Below are 22,155 nucleotides of genomic sequence, written 5' to 3'. Positions count from 1 at the left end.
TCAGGACAAAGGACGCTAGAGACAGCATGCTTACAGTAAGATGTAATCACTGAGTAGGCGACCGCTGGGAAGGTTCCTGTGAGGATGTTATGCATTGTGTGAGTTTAAGTGGTGTGAATCTAATGATATTTGGAAGAGGGACCAGACTGACCACAGAACCCAGTAAGTAAAACAACGTATTAATAAATTTAATGACCACCATTCTGTAGTTCCATTGCATTTCAATAAGGTGGAGCTACTTAGTGTCCAACGGGGAGAGCAATTTCGTATTTGGAAAAGGAAGATAGAACTGTGTGCATAATACGTCAGTGTTCATTTGTAACCGAAATAGGTTATTTTGATTCTGAAGAGTTTCGGCCAAAAACGCATTTCTCCTTGAAACACTTCAGATGTGAAATGCCAATGTCTAAATTCGCTTTATTTTTATATAAATAACTATCTTTACTGATGTCCATTATCTTTCTTCTTTGTTGAGTTGCAGCTCGCTCTGTTTAGTGAGGTTGCAAAAACTCTCATTTGGCAGCGCTATTATAAGGTCATGGAGCGAACCTCAACAATTCGAAGAGAACTTTGTCATACAAGTAGACGGTTTTATACTAGAGTCTGAACGCTCTTCTGCATAACAAATTGTCCCAGGGTGTTTTTGCATCAGTGACAGTTACTGTCTGGGTGGGTTCTGATGATTTCAGGCTAACCTTGGACACGGGAACTGAGAATCAGAATCAGAATCAGGTTTAATATCACCGGCATATGTAATGACATCTGTTGACTTTGCAGCAGCAGTACAATGCAATACATAATATTAGAGAAAGAAACTATGAATTACAATGAGTATATTTATTAAATGGTTAAATTAAATAAGTAGTGCAAAAAAAAAATTAAAATGTAGTGAGGTAGTGTTCATGGATTCAATGTCCATTCAACAATCGATAGCAGAGGGGAACAAACTGTGTCTGAATCGATGAGTGTGTGCCTTCAGGCTCTTGTCCCTCTTTCCTGATGAAAGCAATAACAGTGAATATCCTTGGGCCCTTAATGATGGATGCCTCCTTTTGAGACATCGCTCCTTGAAGATGTCTTGGATACAATGGATGATAGTGCTCATGATGGAGCTAAGAATACAACTCTCTGCAGCTTATTTCGATCCTTTGCATTGGGTGCCCTCCACCCCGCCGTACCAGACGGTGATGCAGCCAGTTATTATGCCTTCCATGGTAGAAATTTACGAGTATCATAGTATGACATATAAAATCTCCTCAAACGCCAAACGCTGTCTATCCTTCTTTGTAGCTGCACCGACATGCTAGGTCCTGGATAGTTCCTCGGAGATTTGATACCCAATGGCTTGGAATTGTTCACTCTGTCCATTTTCTGGTCCCTCTGTAATGATTGGTGTCCTTAGAGAAGGTTCATAATCTCACAGTGACATCCAGTAAGTGGGATTTCTTCACTTATTCTCAAACATGGTGCTGACTGGCAGATCTGGTGATGGGTTCTTTCTTTTCAATTCACAAAGAAAACAAAATAAGGAATATTCAGAAAGGAATTCGCGGAAAAAAATAGTTTTATAAGAATGAACGATGTTAAAATAGGAAGAACCCTATATTTCACATTTAAAAGCATTTTCAATGCCTTTCGTCTTTTTTCACATCGATGACATCTCAGGCATTAGAAAATCAACGAAACAAATTGGTGGAAGTCATTCAGTTGGAACGGATGAAGTAGTGAAGAGGTGATTGAATATGACCACAGAGGTTTTTGTGATGGTGTTAACGGTTGTGTGAATCAAGGAGTTGCTAATATATTGGAGTTTGGGAGTGGAACCAGACTTACGGTAAAACCCAGTAAGTAAGAAAGTCTGCTAAAATATTCAGTAATTAAGTGCCTTGTCATACAGTAGCATATTCCTTAATCTATAAACAAAATTTTTCGATAAATTGATACAGCAGCTACCTTGAATTAAAATGACTACTGATTGGCAAACATGGCTATATTCTGTACATACCGCATATAATTCATTTGTAATTTAGAATGTGCCTTCTATTAATTCTATTTTTTTTAAAAAAAGCAATAACATTTTACAGAGCAGCACTTGGAAAAATCACAGGAGAAGCTGGTAATTAACATTATTCTGAATATCCTCTTCAAATACTGGATCTTAGATTCAAACTAATTATTGTCAAAAATAAGCCTCTTCAGGTTGATGCCACGTCAGATAGTAACAGACTGTGAATATTTTTCCTCATTCGTCATTATTACTGAGCAATAACTCTTCATTCGCCAGTGGTGTATAGCTTACTTTTCATATGTCTGTCATGATACTAAAAAATGCAACTCAGCCCATCATGTGCGTACCAGTTCATGGAAAAACAGTCACATCAGTCCTATTCCATTTTTGACTTCCCTGTCTGTTGAATGCCCATAAACCCCCGTTTGCAGTCGCCAGATAACCTCCAAGCACTCCTTTAAAAAGTAGGAGGAAACCAGCGCCAGTGAGGGAAGCCTTCGCGATTACTGGGAAAAAGTGCAATCTCCACACAGCACACGGGATCAAATGCTGCGAATTATTTTGAAAGAGAACATGATTAAGATCGTCATACGTTAAAGTCGATGAAAGTAACAGACTTAGAGACTAGCTTTTAATGCTTCGCTGTCTGATTATCCGAGGTTAGTTTTTATATCGGTGATAGGGGCTGTGTGAATGTGGGTAATGACAGGCTAATATTCGCTGCGGGAACAAAGCTAACCGTGATGCCAAGTAAGTGACTGAAATGGCTATTCCAGATAATGTCAGAGACAAAACGAAGCAATTAATTGTTTGTTTCCTGAAATTATTAACCAAAGTAGTCAATTGTTTTCCGGGGGTGGTGAATGATAAATGGAAACTCTAAGTTATTTTCTAAGGGACTCTAATGTGCAGTTGTCCGTAGAAATGCAGTAGTAGAGAAGTGAAAGGAATAATGTTAGAATCGGACGTTCCATTGCAGGTTCACTGAATACAATAACGATAGAGTTGATTGGTCGGGGAAGGTAATAGCGGAGGGAAGTTTGTTGGTAAGGATTTTGTGACTGTAATGGGTATCGTGTAGGATGCAATAAATCGATTGTTGTTTGGCAGGGGCAATCTTACTGATGAGCAACACAGGAGAAAATGTTGGAACAGCTCAGCAGATCAGACAAAATGTACAGAGGGAAATGAATAGTAGACCTTTCGGGTCCAGAGATCGACTCTTCTTGGTCAATTTAGTATCTCTCTCTCTCTCTCTCTCTCTCTCTCTCTCTCTCTCTATTTATCTATCTATCCATCTATCTATCTCGGCGAGAAGGTCGCTGAGGGTCGAAGAGAATACGTAGCTGAAATATTAATTAGATCATCCATGATATTTTTGAATCTATGACCTGATTGCTACGAGTGGTCTACATCTGTTCGCAATATGCATGGTCAATTTCTCTTCATTCTTACAACTGTTCTTGAAGAGAATGTATCTTAATTGTTGCTAAAAATCGTTCCCCGTGTAGAATTGGCACTTCGAGCTCAAAAGCATCAATACTTGAGCAAGAATTTGAGCTTCAGCGAATTACTATTAGGAACGGACACCCCTACTCCCCGCCCGTCTTTAGTTGTAAATCACATCAAGGAAATATGGCTAGGTGATCTGCTCATCTAATAAACTGATCGAGAAATATTTCGCTCCCATGAAAGAGAATATTCCATCTGAAAAGTAAACCTGAAAGACTAGAGAAAAGAGAAGTCCTTCCCGTATCCAAAGATACTCCAATTTTTAGTACCGCTGATTTGCACTGTGTGAGTTATAATTATGACAAGATAATATTCGGACGTGGAACCAGGTTAACTGTGAAACCGAGTGAGTTCTCTCTGCATGACCAAATCAGGACTTTGTTGTTCTAGTATTGAATTTGCAACTGAATTTTCACAAAGAAACTAAATATTGAAGAAAAATTATATAGTATATGATCTAAACAGTCAGCAGGTAAGGCAGCTTCTGCCGATGGTCCTGGTGAAGCTGCTTAAATTTTGGCTTCGTTAGAAAACACGCACCTATTCTTAACCTGAAATAATTCAGAGAATAAGAAATCTTAGTTTATAAAAAGATATATTGGCGTGGAGATCCTGTGCCCCAATCAAGTAATATTGGGCGTATCTGGTGCTAAAGTCCAAATGCAGACACTCCATTCCTCGCTCTACGAGGCCGATACAGAGAAAAGTTCAGTGATATGTTAAATATTTAATGAACACCTGGCTCTACTTAACCTGTAGATTATTGGAATGGGTACGAGGAGCCTTTAATTTGCGTCGTTTAGGTGGATGGGCTCCTGTCTCTTGGTCTTTGCTCTCTTCTGAATCAAACTGCAGGCTTATCAAGATTTCACTCGCTTTCTTTTCTTTCTCCCTGTATCGTTTTAATTATGTTTCACATTCATCCAACATGAGCCTCAGGTGCATTTTAGAATACAGTTTGTACAAATTAAAAATATCTCCGTACAATCCAAGAATAGAAACGAAAGAAAGACCGATCGAAAAAGAAATAGCAACATGATGACCTCAAGAGAGAAAATGAGTAAAATGATTGCAGAGCGGGTTTAATATTATTCCACTGATGCTCCATTTTAACAATCGTAGCAATTCGTTAATCAGGAATTCAGGCATAGAACCCTTTTGACAAGGAAATCTTGTACTTTACAACGTGATTGATAAGCCTTACATAAGTAACATTGAGAGCAGCACAATGACAAGCAGGCATAATAACTCAAGGATATCTGAAGTCAGTAGAATGATACCATTAGAAAGAATACAATTACTTTTAACCACACGGTGTTTTTGTAACTGTAGTTGGCACTGTGTGAATGAAGGTTCAGGATATGGAAAATTAATATTCGGCCAGGGAACCAAGTTAACCGTGACACCCAGTAAGTATATTAAGCAGAATTTGCAAATCTTATTGCCCTGGTGACAAAGGTGAGATCTTGTTCCCAGTGTTTCAAAAATCTTGTGGAAATGTAGACAAAGTATAATAGTCAGCAGCAAAAAATAAATGAACCACAGATGCCGAAAATGGGTGCATAGAGGTGTAGGTGAAGATTTGAGGAAGATGATGGGAATGTAGGGAGAATAGAATGGTAGAATGGAATACCTGCAGGATTTGTGTAAATGAGTTGTTGACTGATTCACTTGGCTGAAGGGCCATCTTTCCGTGATGTACGGCTCTGTGAATCTGGCCTGCAATATGTGTACAATATTGTCTGTTTTGCAACAAGTCACTCGAGGCAGTCAGCGCCAGCAAGAAGTTATTCGGCTCCTTGCATGAAATATAACATCTAGAAATAGTGCCTCTTTACTCTTGGAGTAGCAGCAGTCTTTTAATATTTAATTAACAGCTGTGTGTTTTTGTTTAAGCGTCCGGCGTATAATCTAATGTCAAAATACCTCATATACAATGATTCATATGTATCTATCTGATCACGTTCAAGGAATAATATATGTATCTGAAAAGTAAAGGATGTTCTGCATTTAATCACAAAAACTGCAAGAAAATCCTTATTTCCTTTGATTATTTCTGTGAAGTCAATACTGCAGAGCCGCGAGATTAAAGAACGCAGTTTGTTCAGCTGTACTAAAATGATTGAAGCGCAGAACATTGAGCTGATAGTGATTATCTTCGAGAGAAATCGGTTATTGCATACGAAAAGTAGGTGGGAAATCAAATTGAAAAGAACTAAGATGTCAGTTCCAGGATCAAAATAAACGTGGTGTTTTTGTATCAAGGATTAGCACTGTGTGGATGCTGGCAATCAGAAGCTAATATTCGGGTCAGGGACGAGATTAACAGTGACTCCAAGTAAGTGTTTCCGACAGAATTCTGTTCTATCTGTTACAGTTTTTGATCTGGACACGAGAACGGGCCCCATTCCAATTTATATATGCAGAAGCCTTCTTAAAGCATAGACTTTAATGTGCCGCAAATAGTATTGGCAGAAGATGTCCAGTTATAATCCGGAGAGGAGACAATCCTGTGTTGGGAATGAAAAGAGTGGGGTGGCGAACAAACGGAGGAAATATTCTGAAGTGGACTTGGGGCAGGTCAGAGGGGAAATTAAGATAAACTGTTTGCTTCGCTGTGCAAGAGTTGATTGTGCTTCCCTTTTCGACGGGATTCACTGATGGTGGGGGGGGGGGGAGAATGCGGGAACAGCAAGTTCACTGATATATGGAGGAGGGGTCAAACTGACCAAAGAACACAGAAGACAGAAGTCACGTTGTTGTTTCAGTTATCAACAACCACCAATTTGTCAAATACTAATAGAAAGATTACGTGCTTTTTTGAAGATTTGTTGCCATATACTCAAAGGATACCCTTAGATCCAAGAATAATTTCCTGTTGGAAGAACATCTAGGCATGTCAGCTACAATATGTTGTCCCCTTATGTCATTCCTGTTATCAATTGGATGCTCAATAATCATGATCGATTATGATTTATTTGCAAATGCTCAGAGTTGTCAGCAGGTTCTTTTAGTAATGTTGTACCTGAATAGAAAAGTACATGTTAATCCACATCTGGAGAAATTTCCCGTTAGATAAACCCCCGGTAGGATCTAACAATACTGCTTAGCATTTCATATTAAAACTGATTCGAAATCTAATCCGAAGTATGCATTCCTTAATTCGAAGGACATGTTTCACTAAGCTATTCCAGAAATTAAAGTCAGGTTACATTCAGGTGTCGGAAGTATATCTTGTTCCCTCTGGTTTATTGTTTATACTTCGTGCAACTGTTCATTTGAGAGTTCTACAGAGTGAACTATGGTAAAGTTATCATATCAGTGAGCCATGTTTTTAATGTTGTCATCGAGGGCACTCTTTTAACATAAAACAGAGAATTGTGTTCTGGCGAGATCATTATAAGGCTTGGGGCCCGAAATACAAACGGAACCCAAATATAAAGACAATTGAGGAATTGCGCATGAAACATTTATTGTCTGTAACAACGAATGCCCAGGTGTTTGTTTTTCTTTACTGGTAGTGGTACTGTGTGTATTACTGCTGGGGGTATTGGAGAGTTAACGCTCTGTCCAGGAACAAGGTTAACACTTAGTAAGTAAATTTAAACCCAATTCGCAAGTTTCCCAAAGGATTGATCTCGTTCACGAACTGTCAAAGTCCTCGTCGAAATCAAAAGAGGATGTAGCACGAAAAGAGCAAAAATTAAATTGTCAATCCTGAAAACTTGAAATGCAGGAAATATTTAGCAGTGATACACTGACACAAAACTTCAACTCAGTGACACTGGCAGAGCAGGTTCAGCATCTACATCACAATTCTAGAGGCTCACCTCCAAACCAGCGATGTCTATGTGAAGTTTGCCATTCTCCCAGTGACCGCGTGGGTTTCCTCTGGCAATTTGTTCCCCTCACAAATTCTAAATAAGTACGTATCAGTAGGTTAATTTACCACTGTAAATTGCTCCTGACGTGTAGGTAAGATTCTGGGGTGTTGATGGGATTATGATGAATATACTATGGGATTCATGTAAGATTAGTGGAAATGGATGATGAACTCTATGAGCCGCAAAGCCTTTTTCCATGTTGTGTGACTCTATGATTCCGAGCTGCGGGATATGTCACGTATTTACAAATTTGCTACATGTTCATTTAGATATTTTGGTACCAACAGGCAGAAATCCCGCTCCCAATCTAATTTATAAAATCAAAAAATAAGATTTCCTTATTCCTTAAATCTGTTTCAGGCAGAGGGAGCAATCACTGGGCATTATTTCTCTAACGACCAGAGATCAATCTAACGTCAAGTTTCTAATGTATCGAACAGCCATCTTTTAGCCATTCCAGGAATCAAGATAAACCCAAAGTGTTTTTGTACCGGTGATTAGTGCTGTGTGAGTTCTACTGTAGGAAAGCTAACGTTCGGCCCAGGGACGAAGTTAACAGTAACGCCTAGTAAGTGTTTCAAACAGAAATCCATCAATTTCTTCTCTGTCCGTTTTATTCCCGTCTGTTCATGTAGAGAAAAGAAGGAATTATTAAGGAAATGGTCCCAATGTTGACCAGGAACAGGTCAGGATGGAATGAAATTGGTGCCAAGTTCCAAAAGTTGCTTTCTTTGGCTAGATTGCATAGGGTAAAAGAATAACTCAGTGATGACTGGAAATGTTTTTTTGTGACGGAGTTAAGCGTTGTGTGAATGGCATGGGAGCAACTCCTCTCATATTTGGCGGTGGGACCAAATTGACCGTAGAACCAAGTAAGTAGGAAAGTATTCTGGTGGTCCAGTCATCAGCAATCAGCAGTTAGTCCAGTCCCAATATTAAGTCTATCTGGTTTAGTGAAGTATTAGTACTTCATACCTAGAGACCTAGTATCCTTTTCTGCTGGAACGAAAGCCGGACATGGAAGCGACGATATCTTGCTAATTCATGGCCTTCTACTGCTCTCTTCAACAGTCAAGATATATTTTAGGGCATTATTTAGTTATAAATGTATGGAACTCTGTTGAAACTAAATTAAACAAAATAATTGTGATCCACATCTAGAGAAGTCTTCTGTTAAAAAAGTACTTGTATTAATCTAAAAGTTCAGTTTCAATATTATATTTTTTGGTAAATCTAGTCTAAAATTTTGTTAGAGGAGGCATTCCTAATTTCAAAGGACTGGTTTCTTAAAGATGCTTAAGAAAAGCAGGATCTCAGTCTGATGTTAGAGATACATATTGATCCATATTGTTCGTTGTAATTAAGTCGAGAAACTGTTCAATTGCGGCTTCTACAGAATGAATTCCGGTAAGGTGATTTGGAGAGGAAGAGAGAATTTACTATGACAATCGTGGTATTTAATCTAATTTTGAATAGGGGATGTAGGCTGACGTGATAATTGAAAGGCTGGGAAACAGATTTGCAAAGTGGTCACAAAAAAACCATTGGGGAATGGCTAGTAAATGTTCTGCAGATCTTTCCTCGAGCAATGCAGAGTGTAATCTTTTTTGTACTGCTAGTTACCACTATGTATACACTGAGTTCAGTTGCTGGAAAGATAATATTCAGACCAGGAACCAGGTTATTCGTGGCTCCCAGTAAGTGTTTCAAATTTGTTGGCTCCAATTTGCACAAATGGTTTCTAATCTTCTAAATAATCTGTCGAAACTTAAATCAGGCATAACACAGAAAAGGTCAAATGATCTGCAAATGCGAGAAATCTGAAACAGAATCAATAAATTCTGGAAATGAAAGGTACCATCAACGGGCCTTGCAATGATTTTGGCTTTCTCTGTATAATCGTTTCTGCCTTTCTTTCTCTCCTTCTTAACTTCTGTTCTTCTTCTTGTCTCCCGTCTCTTCACCCCTTCGTTCTCCTCCGTTTGTCTCAGTTGTTGCCTTGTTCTCTCCCTTTATCTATGTGTCTCTGTACCTACCTATCTTCATCTTTCTATCTATCTCAAATCTGCTGCACTCATTTATTCTCTCCGTTTCCTTCTCTCTCTGTTTGTCTTTACGTCTTGCGTTTCTCTCTTTCTCCCGTACGACCTTATTCCTAGTTTGTCTTTAAACAGAAGCAGCGATTACGCCAATCTACACAATAAGTATGTCACGATATTTCATGTCTTGAAAGTCCTTACTCGCATTCTGAAACATTTCAGACAACAATATTTGGAATCAGGAAATTATATAAATTCTGAAGATATTCACAAGCAAATTACAAAGAGACTTCATTCTCAAAATAGTCGGATCTCTTACAAAATCCATATAGCCCTGACGTGCGTTGTGCCAGCGGTTTGTACTGTCCAGATGTTATTAACGTTAAGGTAACTTTCGGCCCATGAAAGAGGTTAGCAATATCTCCTAGGAAGTGTTTCAAATGGAAATTTATCAAAATTCTTGCCTTTGTATTTTGGTTGTTACCATAAGCTTGGTACAAAATTGAACAATTCGTTTTCTTCACAATTATCTTCAAAGAAATAATATGAGTCAGATGCAAAGGATTAGAGAAGCATAGATCCCATTATAATTTATATCATCCAGAAGTATTTGAGAGATGTGACAGTAATCAGACATACAGATGCATTGCAATGAGATGTAATGTTAAAATACGGATAGGGGATAATCCTTTCCCAGGAACTGAGAGTGAAGGGGATGAAAAAGAGAAGGGAAGATACCAAAACGTACCCGAAGCAAGGTAATTGTAATAAGATTGCAGTCGAGTGTCATGACTTGGTTCCTCTCCAGTTAGACTACACAAAGAAAATGGATAACTGTGTAACTGATGACTGGAAATATTTTTGTGACGAGGTTAAGCATTATGTGAAAGGCATGGATACAATTCCTCTCATTTTTAGCGATGAGTCCAAACTGGCCGTGGATCCAAGTAAGTAGCTCATCACATTAACGGTTCAGCCATCAACAACCACTTCATCCAGTACTAATATCTAATTTGTGTGGAGTAGTGCAGTGTATTATAACATAACTAAAGTCTACTCTGGCAGAAAACAATAATTTTCAAACAGTAGTTTTGAAAAAAAAATGTTGGCTCTCATTTGTAGAACTGGCTATCAATCTTTCCAACATCCTGTCAAAATTCAGGAAATACAGAGCAGTGGAAATGTCAAATGAACTGCAGTCTTTAGTGCACAAAAATCTGTACAGGTAGACAGCATCTTTCTAGCAGAAAGAGATGTCACATCCTAACAAGTCAATGAGAATTTCCTTGACTCCTTTACTGTCTCTCTCCCTCCCACCAACTCTCTCTCTCTCTCTCTGTCTACCTAACTGTCTGTCTGCTTCTATCTATCTACTTATTTATGTGTTGATGGGATATAAGGAAAATACTGTGGGATTTATGTAAATTTAGTGCAAATGCGTGATGGACTCTGTGACCCGCAAATCCCTTTTCCGTGCTGCGTGACTCCATGATCCTGAACTAGAGTTTTGCAACAAATTCATTAGTACTATTGGCACCAACATGCGGATATCAGGCTCCCAACCTAACTTACAGAATTTAAAAAAGTAGTATTACATTATTCCTGAAGCTTGTCTTTAGGCAGAGGGAGCAAACTCTGGGCATTATTTCTCAAACGCCCAGAAGTCAATTTAACGTCAAGTTACCTCATCTGCCAGGAAGCCATCTTCTGATTATTCCAAGGATCAAAATAACACCGAAGTGTTTTTGTACTGGTGACTGGCACTGTGTGAAATCCGGGTTAGACACACTTACATTCGGCTCAGGAACGAAGTTAACAGTAACGCCTAGTAAGTGCTTCAAACAGAAATCTATCCTATTCTTCTCTTTTTCAATCGTTTGTGGATGCGGTCGCCAGATTTTCAGTAATGTGCTGTAAAACGGGGTAATGCGTAATATTCACAGATATTTGCAATGGAATAACTTCCTTCGGCTGTAATTTGTAACGGGAACATGGCACCTGGAGTTATTCGTATAAACTAGAGGCTGATAAAGCTGATGCCTGTTAAAATTCAGACTCGGTTGAATCTTGTTCCTGGAGGGGAAAGAAGGAATTCTAGAGGAAATGATCATGATATGGAACACAAACAGGTCAGAAGGGAATGAAGTTAGTGTTATATTTCATGACTTATTTCCTGTTTGGATTACTGCATGAGGTAAAAGTATAACTCTGAGATGACTGGAAATGTTTTTGTGACGGAGTTAAGCGTTGTGTGAATGATATGGGAGCAACTCCTCTCATATTTGGTGGTGGGACGAAATTGACCGTAGAACCAAGTAAGTAGGAAAGTATTTTGGTGTTCGGTCATCAGTAAACAACAGTTACTCCAGTCCCAAAATCTAGTTTATCTGGTTTAATAAAGTATTATTACTGCATACCCAATTTTACCTAGAGAGCCAACAATCATTTTCAGCTGGAAGGATATATGGGCAAGTGAGCGTCGATATTTTATTTAATCATTGCCTTTTACTGATCACTTCAAGATATAGTTCAGGGGATTCATTGTTTGTACATGTAAGTAGATAGCCTTTGAAAGAAAATAATATTGATCCACATTAGGAGAAATCTTTCGTTGAGAATGTTCTTGGATCAATCTAAATCTACAGTTTCAATAACTAATTTGAAATTTTGTCAGTGGCGTGATTGTTCATTTGAAAGGACAGATTTTCTGAAGCAGGAAAGCAGGATCAGAATCAAGAGTTAGAGAGACATCTTCTTCCATATTGTTCGTTGTTAATAAGTTGAGAAACTGTTCGGTTGCGAGTTCTGCAGGGTGACCTCCGGTAAAGTGAATTTGAGAGGAAGCCAGGCATTTATTATTGCAGTCGTGGTATTTACTATAATTTTGATCGAAGCATGTGGCCTGACATGATAATCGAAAGGCTAGGGAACATATCTCCAAAGTAGTCTCAAAAGTGCCACTGGGAAGTGGCTAGTGAATGTTCTGCAGATATTCGCGGGAGCAATACGGATACGAGTATTTTTGTATTTGTAGTTAGTACTGTGTGTACACTGATTCAGCAGCTGGAAAGTTAACATTCGGACCAGGAACTAAGTTAAATGTGGGCCCCAGTAAGTGTATCAAACTGCATATCTGCAATAATCAAGTTGTTGTCTCGAATTTCTGGAACTGGTTCCCAATTTTCCAAATAGTCTGTCAAAAATGAGAAAAATCATAACAACCGAAGGATCAAAACAACTGCAACTGCGGGATGTCAGAAACAAAATCTCTCTCTCTCTCTCTCTCTCTCTCTCTCTCTCTCTCTCTCTCTCTCTCTCTCTCTCTCTCTCTCTGTATCTATCTATCTGTCTATCTATCTATCTCTCTACTTGTCTAACTAAATTTTTGTCCTTTTCTATCTATCTAATTATCTATGTGATTATCGTTGTCCATCTCTATATCTCCTCCACCACCATACGCTGCATCTCTTTTCCTCCCCTTTCACTCTTTCTGTCTCGAAACTCCCAGTATCTGTCGTTGCTTCTCTCCCTCCCAGTGCTCGTCCCTGCCTGTCTCACTCAGTCGCTTGCTTTCACCCAACATCTCTTTTTCTCACCCTCCCTCTCTCTATCTCTGGCTGTCTCTCCGTCTTTCTCCTTGGCTCTCTTTCGCTCGATCCACCCCTCCCTCCCCCTCCCTTCATATCCCTGTTTACCTTATTCCTGACTAACGCTGAAGGGAATTAGCAAACTTTATGATTTGGTGTCTGGATGTTTAAAGCATTAAGCTCACCTTAATACTTGATTTACAAAGAGACCTTTGAAGCTCCTGATCACTTTATGAAAAGTTATATAAATAGATAATCTGTAGGTAACCACAAGGTAACAAATTATAAGGATAGTTGTCAAAATAGCTTGAACTCATATTAGATCATGTACGTATTGTTAAGTGGACTAAAGCACTTCGAGTACGAAAACAATTCACTGGAGACGTCTCCTTGACCAAACTTCAATTGAAGTTTCTGTATTGTTCGAAGAAAGCTGATTATTTGGGAGTGTGCAGTAAGAGTTTACAAACGCATTGTAACCTGTGTGGTTTCATGTGATATATTTGGCTGTAGGTCATTGAAAAACTGATGTTTCCAGTCAAAAAGAGTTCAGAATCAGAACGTTGAAGAACTATTGTGTTATACCCAGATTCAAAAGAGCCCCCCGAGTTTGTGTATTCCTTGTTTGTTCTGTGTGTGTTATGGCAATGATAAAATAACATTCGACCAGGGAACAAGACTAACAATGACACCCAGTTAGTGTTTTTGCAAACAGAAATTCTCCAGCAACTTTTTCTCTCTATGTTTAATTTGTGGATCTGTTTACCACTTTTCCATAAATACGCTATATAACTGAGTAATTCGTAATATTTAGGAATGCGCATCGAAGAAAATACTTTTATGCCTCATATGGTAACGAGAACAAGGGAAATGCTGTTCCGGGAATGTAGGGTGTGTGAGGAAGGAGAAGCAAGATTCATTCCTATTTTATACCCTGCTTTGACCCTTGGAGCTACATGAGATTTCAGGATAACTGAGTAACTGTGGTCAGCGAAGTTCTTGCGACGGGATTAAGCGTTGTGTGAATACTCTAGGATCAAATACTCTCATATTTGGAGGTAGGACCAAACTCACTATCGAACCCAGTAAGTAGAACAATACGATGGTGGGCTCAGCTATCAGCTAACACCAGTTGCTCGAGTCTTAATATTTAATGAATATAGTTTTAACGAATTATTAACCTAACCTGAACCTTACATTTAGAACCAACTATAATGTGTTATGGAAAGAACATCTGGTATTATAAACAATAATATATCAATTATTGTTGGCTGTCTGTTATCCATCTGAGCGATCAATACACACTGCAAAACATATTTTATTGATAACTGTAAGGAGTTGCTTCTTGGATCTTGTAATAAGGTTATAGTTTATTGGAAAATGATGCTGTCCCACATGTGATGCAAATGCCAGCTGTTTCCTTCTCATTCCCAATGAAATAACGTAATCTTACAGAACACTTGTTGACTCACGTCAAATGATAATCATATGCAAAGAAGTACTTGCAATTAATTTAATAATGTAGCTTGAGCTTATAGCAATACATGATAAAACTGATTTGCGAAAACCTGTCAAAGTCCTGTCAAATAGAAATGGATCTCGTTACGCAGATTTTTTTTTTATTCTCAATTGTTGCCAGGTTTTCATCTGTGAGTTGTGTAGAATGAGGCATAAGTATCATGACAAGAAACTCTGGGATGTAATAATAAATGGAATATTTCCATGTTAAAAGAACCCTGCGATAAAGGTGTCTTGCATACCAAGAGAGGCCGGGTAGGTCGGTTTGTATTTCTTAGAGGTTAGAGGAATAAGGATGGAGGTATCTGCTGTTTGTGGGAGATTAATGGACAAAGAAATGTAGTTACATTTTAAAGGCGGAAACCATTTAAAACTGAGATCTGTAAAACCTCTCCGAGGGTATGGAATCGCTAGAATTAGGACTCTGAAATCCAGAACATTATAAGTATTAAAGACGGAGATGACAAATATTTGATGAGCAAACAACCAGCACTGATCAGCTATTGCCATGTTAGAAGGCTGACCAGGTTTGAGAGGAACTGGTTTCCTATTCCCGATCCTATTTTCGTGTGTTCCTGCGCTCCTTAAAAGAAACGAAAATAACCAGATTGAGGACGGAGGCGACAGGTTCACGCCTGCACTAAATTAGACTCTGGCGTTTTTGCACTGCTGATTGCCACTGTGCGAATAATAGTGGAGGCGATAGGAAGTTAACATTCGGACCAGGAACCAGATTAACCGTGATTCCTAGTAAGTAATCCTGAACATTCTCTAGATCTTATGCCTGGATTATCAAAAAAAAATGGAAACTAGAAAGGTTGAATGGTCAAAAAACCACACTCATCTAAATTTCAAGATACTGGGGGAGAAAAAAAAGAAATAAAAATGTGAAGTTAGAAAATATTCACCAGGTCAGCCAGCCTCGATGGAGAATGTGAAGGAGGGGGAAGAAGGAGAGTGTAAATGCCTCAGTTTAATGATCCATTTGTTGACTCTAATCTTTCTGCGTAGTTTTCTCTCTGTGTGGTGTAACTCATCCATAACAACAGGAAGATAATCCTTTTCTATATTCACGCGTTCTCCAAATGGAAGGATGGAGTGAGAATTATATAGAGCTGAGTCTCTTTTCTCCGGACCAGAACAGCCCCAAAATGGCTTTGGTACTGGTGAATAGTACTATGAGAATTCCAGTATTGACTACCTAGCGTTGAAATCAGGAACGAACCTGACAGTCATACCAAGTAAGAATTTCGAAAGGAAATTCATCTGCATTAAACTCTTTGGGTTTTACATGTTAGAAAAATGGACCAAATATATTCTCCAGACAAATATCTGAATATATTCCCGCAATGCATTTGTAAGGGGTACTAGGAGTGGGTTTCTCCGTTGCAATATCGATTGGGCTGAACCCTGAGTAGTGACAGAGAGGGAAATGAGAACAATTGAAAATCCCAAGATGTAAAAATCCCAAGATATACGAAGAAGAGCGCAAGAGATAACTAAAGATAAAGTAAAATTCTATTTGTCTGGAAGTTTGCTTGCATTCAGCAGGTAGCAATAGTAAGCAACTGTTGACAGGGGAAGATTTGTGACGGTGTTGAACATTGTTGGAGTATAGGGAAAAAGTGTCCCCTCATATCTGGAAGCGGGACTAGATTGCCCTTAGTACTCTATAAGCAAGGTGCATATTTTGTGGAGACTTATACTGGAAACCATCTAGTAATCCTGTTGAGCTCCTTGTTTAGAATTTCGTAAAAATAATTTCAAACCAGATATAAACACCATAATAATTTTTATCAGACCAACGTCTGGGAATATGGATGAACTGCGTTACTCAGCTTGAGCTCTGTTCCATACACTGAAAATATTAAATGTAATAATTCAGTAGGTGTACCAGTAGCTTTGGAGGGAGGCATGATGCCAACGTTTCAGGTCAAAGACATTTTTTTTTAACACAGGCGAAATAGAATCAGTGAGTTCTAACGAGGTGCAGCACAAAAATCGATCCTTCAGCCTGCTGAGTTCGTGCAGACCATTCATATCAATCCTACATTGCTACATTATTTTATTCTCCTTTCTTTCTTGCATTTTCCTGCAAACTGGGAGCAATTTGCAGTGGTAATTCGCCTAAGGCTCTGGGGATAAAGAGTATCGCCGTCAGTTAGTCAGGCAATCACAGGGAGAAACAGCAAACTCCACACATAAGGCACCCCAAGGGTAGACTGATCCCTTGTCTCCGTTCCAGCAACTTTTGCTACCTGCGTTACTGCTCCAGTGAAAGATCATCTTCCTAGGACGTTCCCTGTTGTCTCTCCAAATCCCTAAACTAATTTCAGAAATTTAAGAAATCTGTTACTCAAAGGCAAAAGGTAAGTATGGGGAGTCAGTGGACTTTGACAGGCTGCCTGGTTGGAAAGTAGACAGTGGCAAACTGAGTTAGCATTGTCTGGAAATGTTCCCGTCACTGGGTAAGATGTTGTAGGAGTAATGTGTCTTCACGGAAGGAATCGAAGGTGGATCCTTTGAAAATTAATGACGGTTTAGAAAAGAAATGAAGTGCCAGAACAGAGAAGAATTGAGAAACAATTGTGTTAAAATGTTGCCCCTATAGTTTACCGATCAGAAGGTCATCATGAGTACGTAAATATTCATTGAACAAGTTTTTGTGGCGGAGTTAGACACTGTGTGTATACAGGAGCAACAGGTCAACTGATATTTGGAGGTGGAACTCGATTGATCATCGAACCGAGTAAGTAGTTCAGCATGTTGACGAGTTCATCAGATTCTTCTCAGTCCGAATTTTAAGAAATAAGTGGTGATGCTCAGCAGGAAAGGCAGCACCCGTGTAAATGGAATTGAAGACAACATTGTAGGTCAGTTTCTATTTCCACAGTATCTGCCTGATCTGCTGGATTTTTCCATGAAAAATAATCAAATTATTTGAGAGCAGTCTGATGTGTTTGTTTTATCATGAAAGGTTTTACATAAATCGAGCTAACGCTTTCTCAACATTGAGGCAAGCTCTTGTAACTGTTATTTTCTCTCCTATTTCCTTCAATTTGAAAGAGGCATTTGCTGATCTTATGTCATTAAAATCACAAAGGGCATTAAACAATTCCCCATTAATTAATACGTCTAACAAAAAAAGCAAAGTAGCTTAAACAAAGATCCCTTACGAAATCTCCACGAAAGGATAGCATTCCAACAACACAGCTTAAACAGTATGTCGTTGTTAATAACATTATGCAAAACAAAATTCTCATGCAATAGCGCAAAATACGTCTCTTGGTGATATAACACAAACGACAATATTCCCATAATAAAGCTTAAACATTATTTCATATTAATGTTTCACAGAGCAAAGTAATCTAAAATACAGCCTGAATGCGTCTTATTAATATATCATTAATAACTTTAGTCTATCAATGCCGCTTAAACGACAAGTCTCTTATCAATCAGCACAGGGATTTCCTTAAGGCTTCGCAAGAGCTGGCTAATTATTTCCGATGCTAGCCTTTGGAAGCAAATTTTGTTCAAAGTCTTTCGCTCTTACTGAATTACACTGTGTCTTCCTGTGGGATATGTCCAGTGAAGTAAACGAAAAGTGGTAAAGTGATAACTTAACAGTGTTCTCTTAATAATGTGATTAAGGCAGTTAGTATTATTTAGCAACACCCCGAATGTAATGTTGGAGAGCATTTATCATGATGGATGCTCGGGTGCAAAGGGAATGGTTTTTGTACATTACCTTCTCACTGTGGGATATGATGGATCTGGCTTTCAGCTTATATTTGCAGCTGGGACCAAGCTCACTGTAATTCCAAGTGAGTATTGATTACTTTGATATAACTGGGGAGTTTCTATAGAGATGACGACGATCATTTTCTTAGGGACGATGCAATAAAAGATTCCAAAGATAGAATGCAAGGAAAGGTCTTTAAATTTGTCGATATATGGTGGATTTACCCACCATAATGCAACCCATGAAATTCAACCCAGCGGTAGGCAAACGATTTTGGTTAATAGATTGAGTTTACACCGTTGCTATATTTCTATTGTTTCAGCATTTGATGGTGTACTGAAAGAATGCAACAGTGAAACGTTGATAAATATGCATCAGAATGACGTCTAGTCATCAGTGCCGCTGCTAGAGCTCTCGTTTCACAGCTCCAGAGACCCGGGTTCTATCCTGACCTCTGGTGCTGTCTTTATGGAGTTTATAACTTCTCCTTATGACGGAGTGGGATTCCTGCTGTTCCCTGATGTATTATTAGGTGATGAGGATTAATAGGTTAATTGGTTCTGTGCCTGCGAACCTTAGGAAGTAGATGGTAAAATGTTGTAACAAGTAAGAACAGTGAGCTGGGGGAACCTTCACTAATTATGTAATAGAGGCAAAAAGTTCTGAAAATGTTCCACATACCGGGTAGAGCCTGTGGAGAAAGAAGCAGGGTTTAAATTATCTCGGTTACAAAACACATAACATTTCATACAGTTGCCCAGGAGTTTTTGAGCGCCATGTTGCCACTGTGCGAATGACGGTTACACCCTCACATTTGGATCTGGAACAAAGCTGTCTGTTATTCCGAGTAAGTTTGCAATTGTTTGCATTTGGTTTGTGTCATGTCGGAATAATTACAGCAAGTTTCACCAAAACTGCTGTGCGCCAATTTGAATGTTTGAAAGCTTGAGCTATAAGGTTGAATTGGATTTGAACTATTGACTCCAGTTAAAATGGCGTCACAGTGGCGTAGAAGTTAGGTCGTCGGAGTTTGGAGTTCTCCCAGAGAATCGACTTAACGACTGAGGAGCAACGATCTCTAAATAAATAGAGATTATTTATTTAGACTTAGACTCAGGCTTTGACTCTTCTTTGGAGTGGAACAGACTATGTAGTAACCTTTACAGTCATGAATGGGATAGATAGTTCCAGTCTTTCCCTCAGGGTCATTGAGTCTGAATACAAAGGCATTGGTTAAAAGGGGAAAGGGACCCTTAAAAGGAAGATGAGGGGCTCAGTATATGGAATAGGCTGTCAGAGGAAATGATAGAGGCAGCATAATTATGGTGTCTAAAGATCACTTCGACAAGTACTTGGTTGGGAAACGTTTGCGGGGTGGGGTTTGGTTAAAGCAAAAAGCGAATGCAAATAGGATATGAAAATAAATACATCGTGGTTGGCATAGACGTGTTGGGTCGAAGTTCCTTATTATCTGTTCTGCTATTTAATAAGATCGTTGAAATCATCTTCCTACCTTTCCCACTACCCCTAGATTTTTTTCTAAAATATAATCCACGCTTATAAATATGATCAAAGATTCAGCCTCTACAGCCGTTCAGCGGACAGAATTCCAAAAGTACATAACTCTGGCAGAGGAGGTATTTTTCTTGAATCCAATCCCAAATTGATAACCACTGGTTGTGTGTTTGTCCGAAAAATTATTTTGAGAGTTGTTGCTCATTTGGATTTCGGCCAGAAACGTCGACTGTACTCTCTTCCATAGATGCTGCCTGGCCGGCTGAGTTCCTCCAGCATTTTGCATGTGCTGCCCATTTATAGGAGTTTGTAGTTTGTTGCTCACCTCTGACAATGGTTTTTGTCAACCTCTCACACACTGTGGGTGAATGATGCTGGATACAAGCTCATATTTGGATCTGGTACCAAACTCACTGTTCAACCAAGTACGTAACAGAAAAATTACCTGAGCTATTGGTGAAGAGTTTTGATCTGTTTTAAATAGCTGTCATGTATGCTGCGATGATGTTACAGAAGATAAAATAAGCATGAGATCAATACCACCATCTATATTTATTAATAAGACCATAAAATATGCAAACAGAATTCGTCTTTGTTACTTCTACGCGTTTTGCTGTTTTATCTGAGTGCTACAATCAGTTGATTATGCAGGAATGGTCAGAAGGAAGTGAGGGGTTTGTGTTTGGGGATATGGCACTGTGCGACTTATGGCAACACCAACATTTTAACTTTTGGAACTGGGACACGCCTAACTGTACAGCCTAGTAAGTCTTATTTTGTACTTCTAACAGCACAGAAAGAGACTGCTGACACATCGCCTTAGATTAATGTGATTATCATAGACGATTACAAGATAATCACGTCCATGAATTAACGTATTTAGAATCTTTGGGGTAATTCTTTATAGCTCAGAGCGAGGACTAAACAAGAGCGCTGTAATTTTATTTAGAACACGAAGTAGCGATGTATCTGGCGATGGAATGCAATAGGGTGCAGTGTATATAGGGGCTTCGGTAGTGTAAGGAAGCGTTGTGCAGTACTTTCGTAGGTCGTTGGTTTGGCCACAACTGGAGCATTGTATCCATTTCTGGCAGCTAAACTTTCAAAGCAACTGGGATTAGAAGGGACTTGGAAAGTGTGTCCATAGGCCGAAGGATAGAATGGGTAAATCTGGCGTGTTTCCGCTCTGAAAAGACAAGGCGAGGGAGTACATGAGATAATTGTCCATTGAAGTTAATGGCAGGCAGATGAAGGGGAAAAAACATTCCAACTGGCAGAAGCGTCGAGATTGAGACACAGATATGAGATCACTAGCCAAGAAGAATTTACTCAACGAGAAGATTTGGTCTACAGCTTAGTGAAGGGGATTTGGAAGCACATTCCACCGTAGTTTTCATAGGGAATGTGGATTTCTACGTGTGGCGGAGTGGAAAGGATGTAGACAGATATGGAAGGGACCAGGTGATGAAAAGTATTTGACTTTGATTTTACAGAAAAGGTCTTCACAGGCTAAAAGTGCCGATTAACCCCAAAATGTACTGTTTGAGCTTTCTCTATAATCAAAGAACATACCGAGGCGGAATCGCCGCTGTGAATCAGATCTTTCTTAACACAGGATAAACTGGTGTCAATTAACATTTAACAGTTGGGAATAATTAAATGTGTCATCGATTCATACAATTTAGAGCTTTTGCATTCATTTTATATTTCTATGAGGCTTGACCAGGAGTTTACTCAGTGCATATATTCAGAAACATATTTGCTAATAAGGAATAAAACACATTGCATTATTATACATCACTGGAAATAATGAGATTTTAGGCAATTTGGACAGTCATATACAGCTCTTGTGATATAGTCCTGCATTGAGAAATGGGAGCGTAACGTCTGACCAGCAAATGTTTTGTTACTGGGATTTCATGCTGTGTGAACCTTGCTAACAACATCATCTTTGGATCTGGCACGAGGCTTCAGGTTATGCCTAGTAAGTAGGAGTTGTAGCATATTGTATTTGTGAATTGGGAGTCAGATGTATCACAGAAGTTGAGCAGAAAAGTGTGTCAACTTGTATCAACATGATTTCTCTCTAAAGTCCTTCTACCTCCATGGACAGCAGAAATGAACTGCTTCAAAATGTTGATCAAAGTAATCCATATCATCTCCTAGAAACTTGAGTCTGTCTGTCTGTCTGTCTGTCTGTCTCTCTCTCTCTCTCTCTCTCTCTCTCTCTCTCTCTCTCTCTCTCTCTCTCTCACTCACTCTCTCTGTCTTGGAATGAGAGAGACTGTGTGAGAAATTTATAGCTAATAATACCACTATGTGGGACATGCATAGGGTAAAAACTTGCTAG

General features: G+C 39.0%; 1 protein-coding gene across 14 annotated transcripts in view; it reads left to right on the top strand.

The window, feature by feature from the left end:
- The window catches only part of LOC134352742 (T cell receptor alpha chain MC.7.G5-like), a 95,812-nt gene that overhangs the window by 6,918 nt on the left and 66,739 nt on the right, over positions 1-22,155 (top strand). Inside the window, exon 1 of one of the 14 annotated variants that reach the window (XM_063060151.1) lies at positions 67-162. The exons of 3 other annotated variants lie outside the window; for them this stretch is intronic. In XM_063060151.1, the coding sequence (XP_062916221.1) occupies positions 90-162 (73 nt within the window). In that variant the 5' untranslated portion in view covers positions 67-89. Of the gene's footprint in view, positions 1-66; positions 163-1,730; positions 1,845-2,736; positions 2,759-3,846; positions 3,867-4,866; positions 4,930-5,821; positions 5,859-7,927; positions 7,973-9,016; positions 9,102-11,698; positions 11,759-17,241; positions 17,298-21,557; positions 21,790-22,155 lie in introns of those variants that run through there. 10 more of the 14 variants (XR_010019441.1, XM_063060155.1, XR_010019454.1 and 7 more) reach the window with 10 other exon arrangements.

The sequence above is a fragment of the Mobula hypostoma genome, chromosome 10 (assembly GCF_963921235.1).
Source record: "Mobula hypostoma chromosome 10, sMobHyp1.1, whole genome shotgun sequence".
Classification (NCBI taxonomy): Eukaryota; Metazoa; Chordata; class Chondrichthyes; order Myliobatiformes; family Myliobatidae; genus Mobula; species Mobula hypostoma.
The sequence above is the reverse complement of the archived record's forward strand: the minus strand, read 5'-3'. Positions and strand labels throughout refer to the sequence as shown.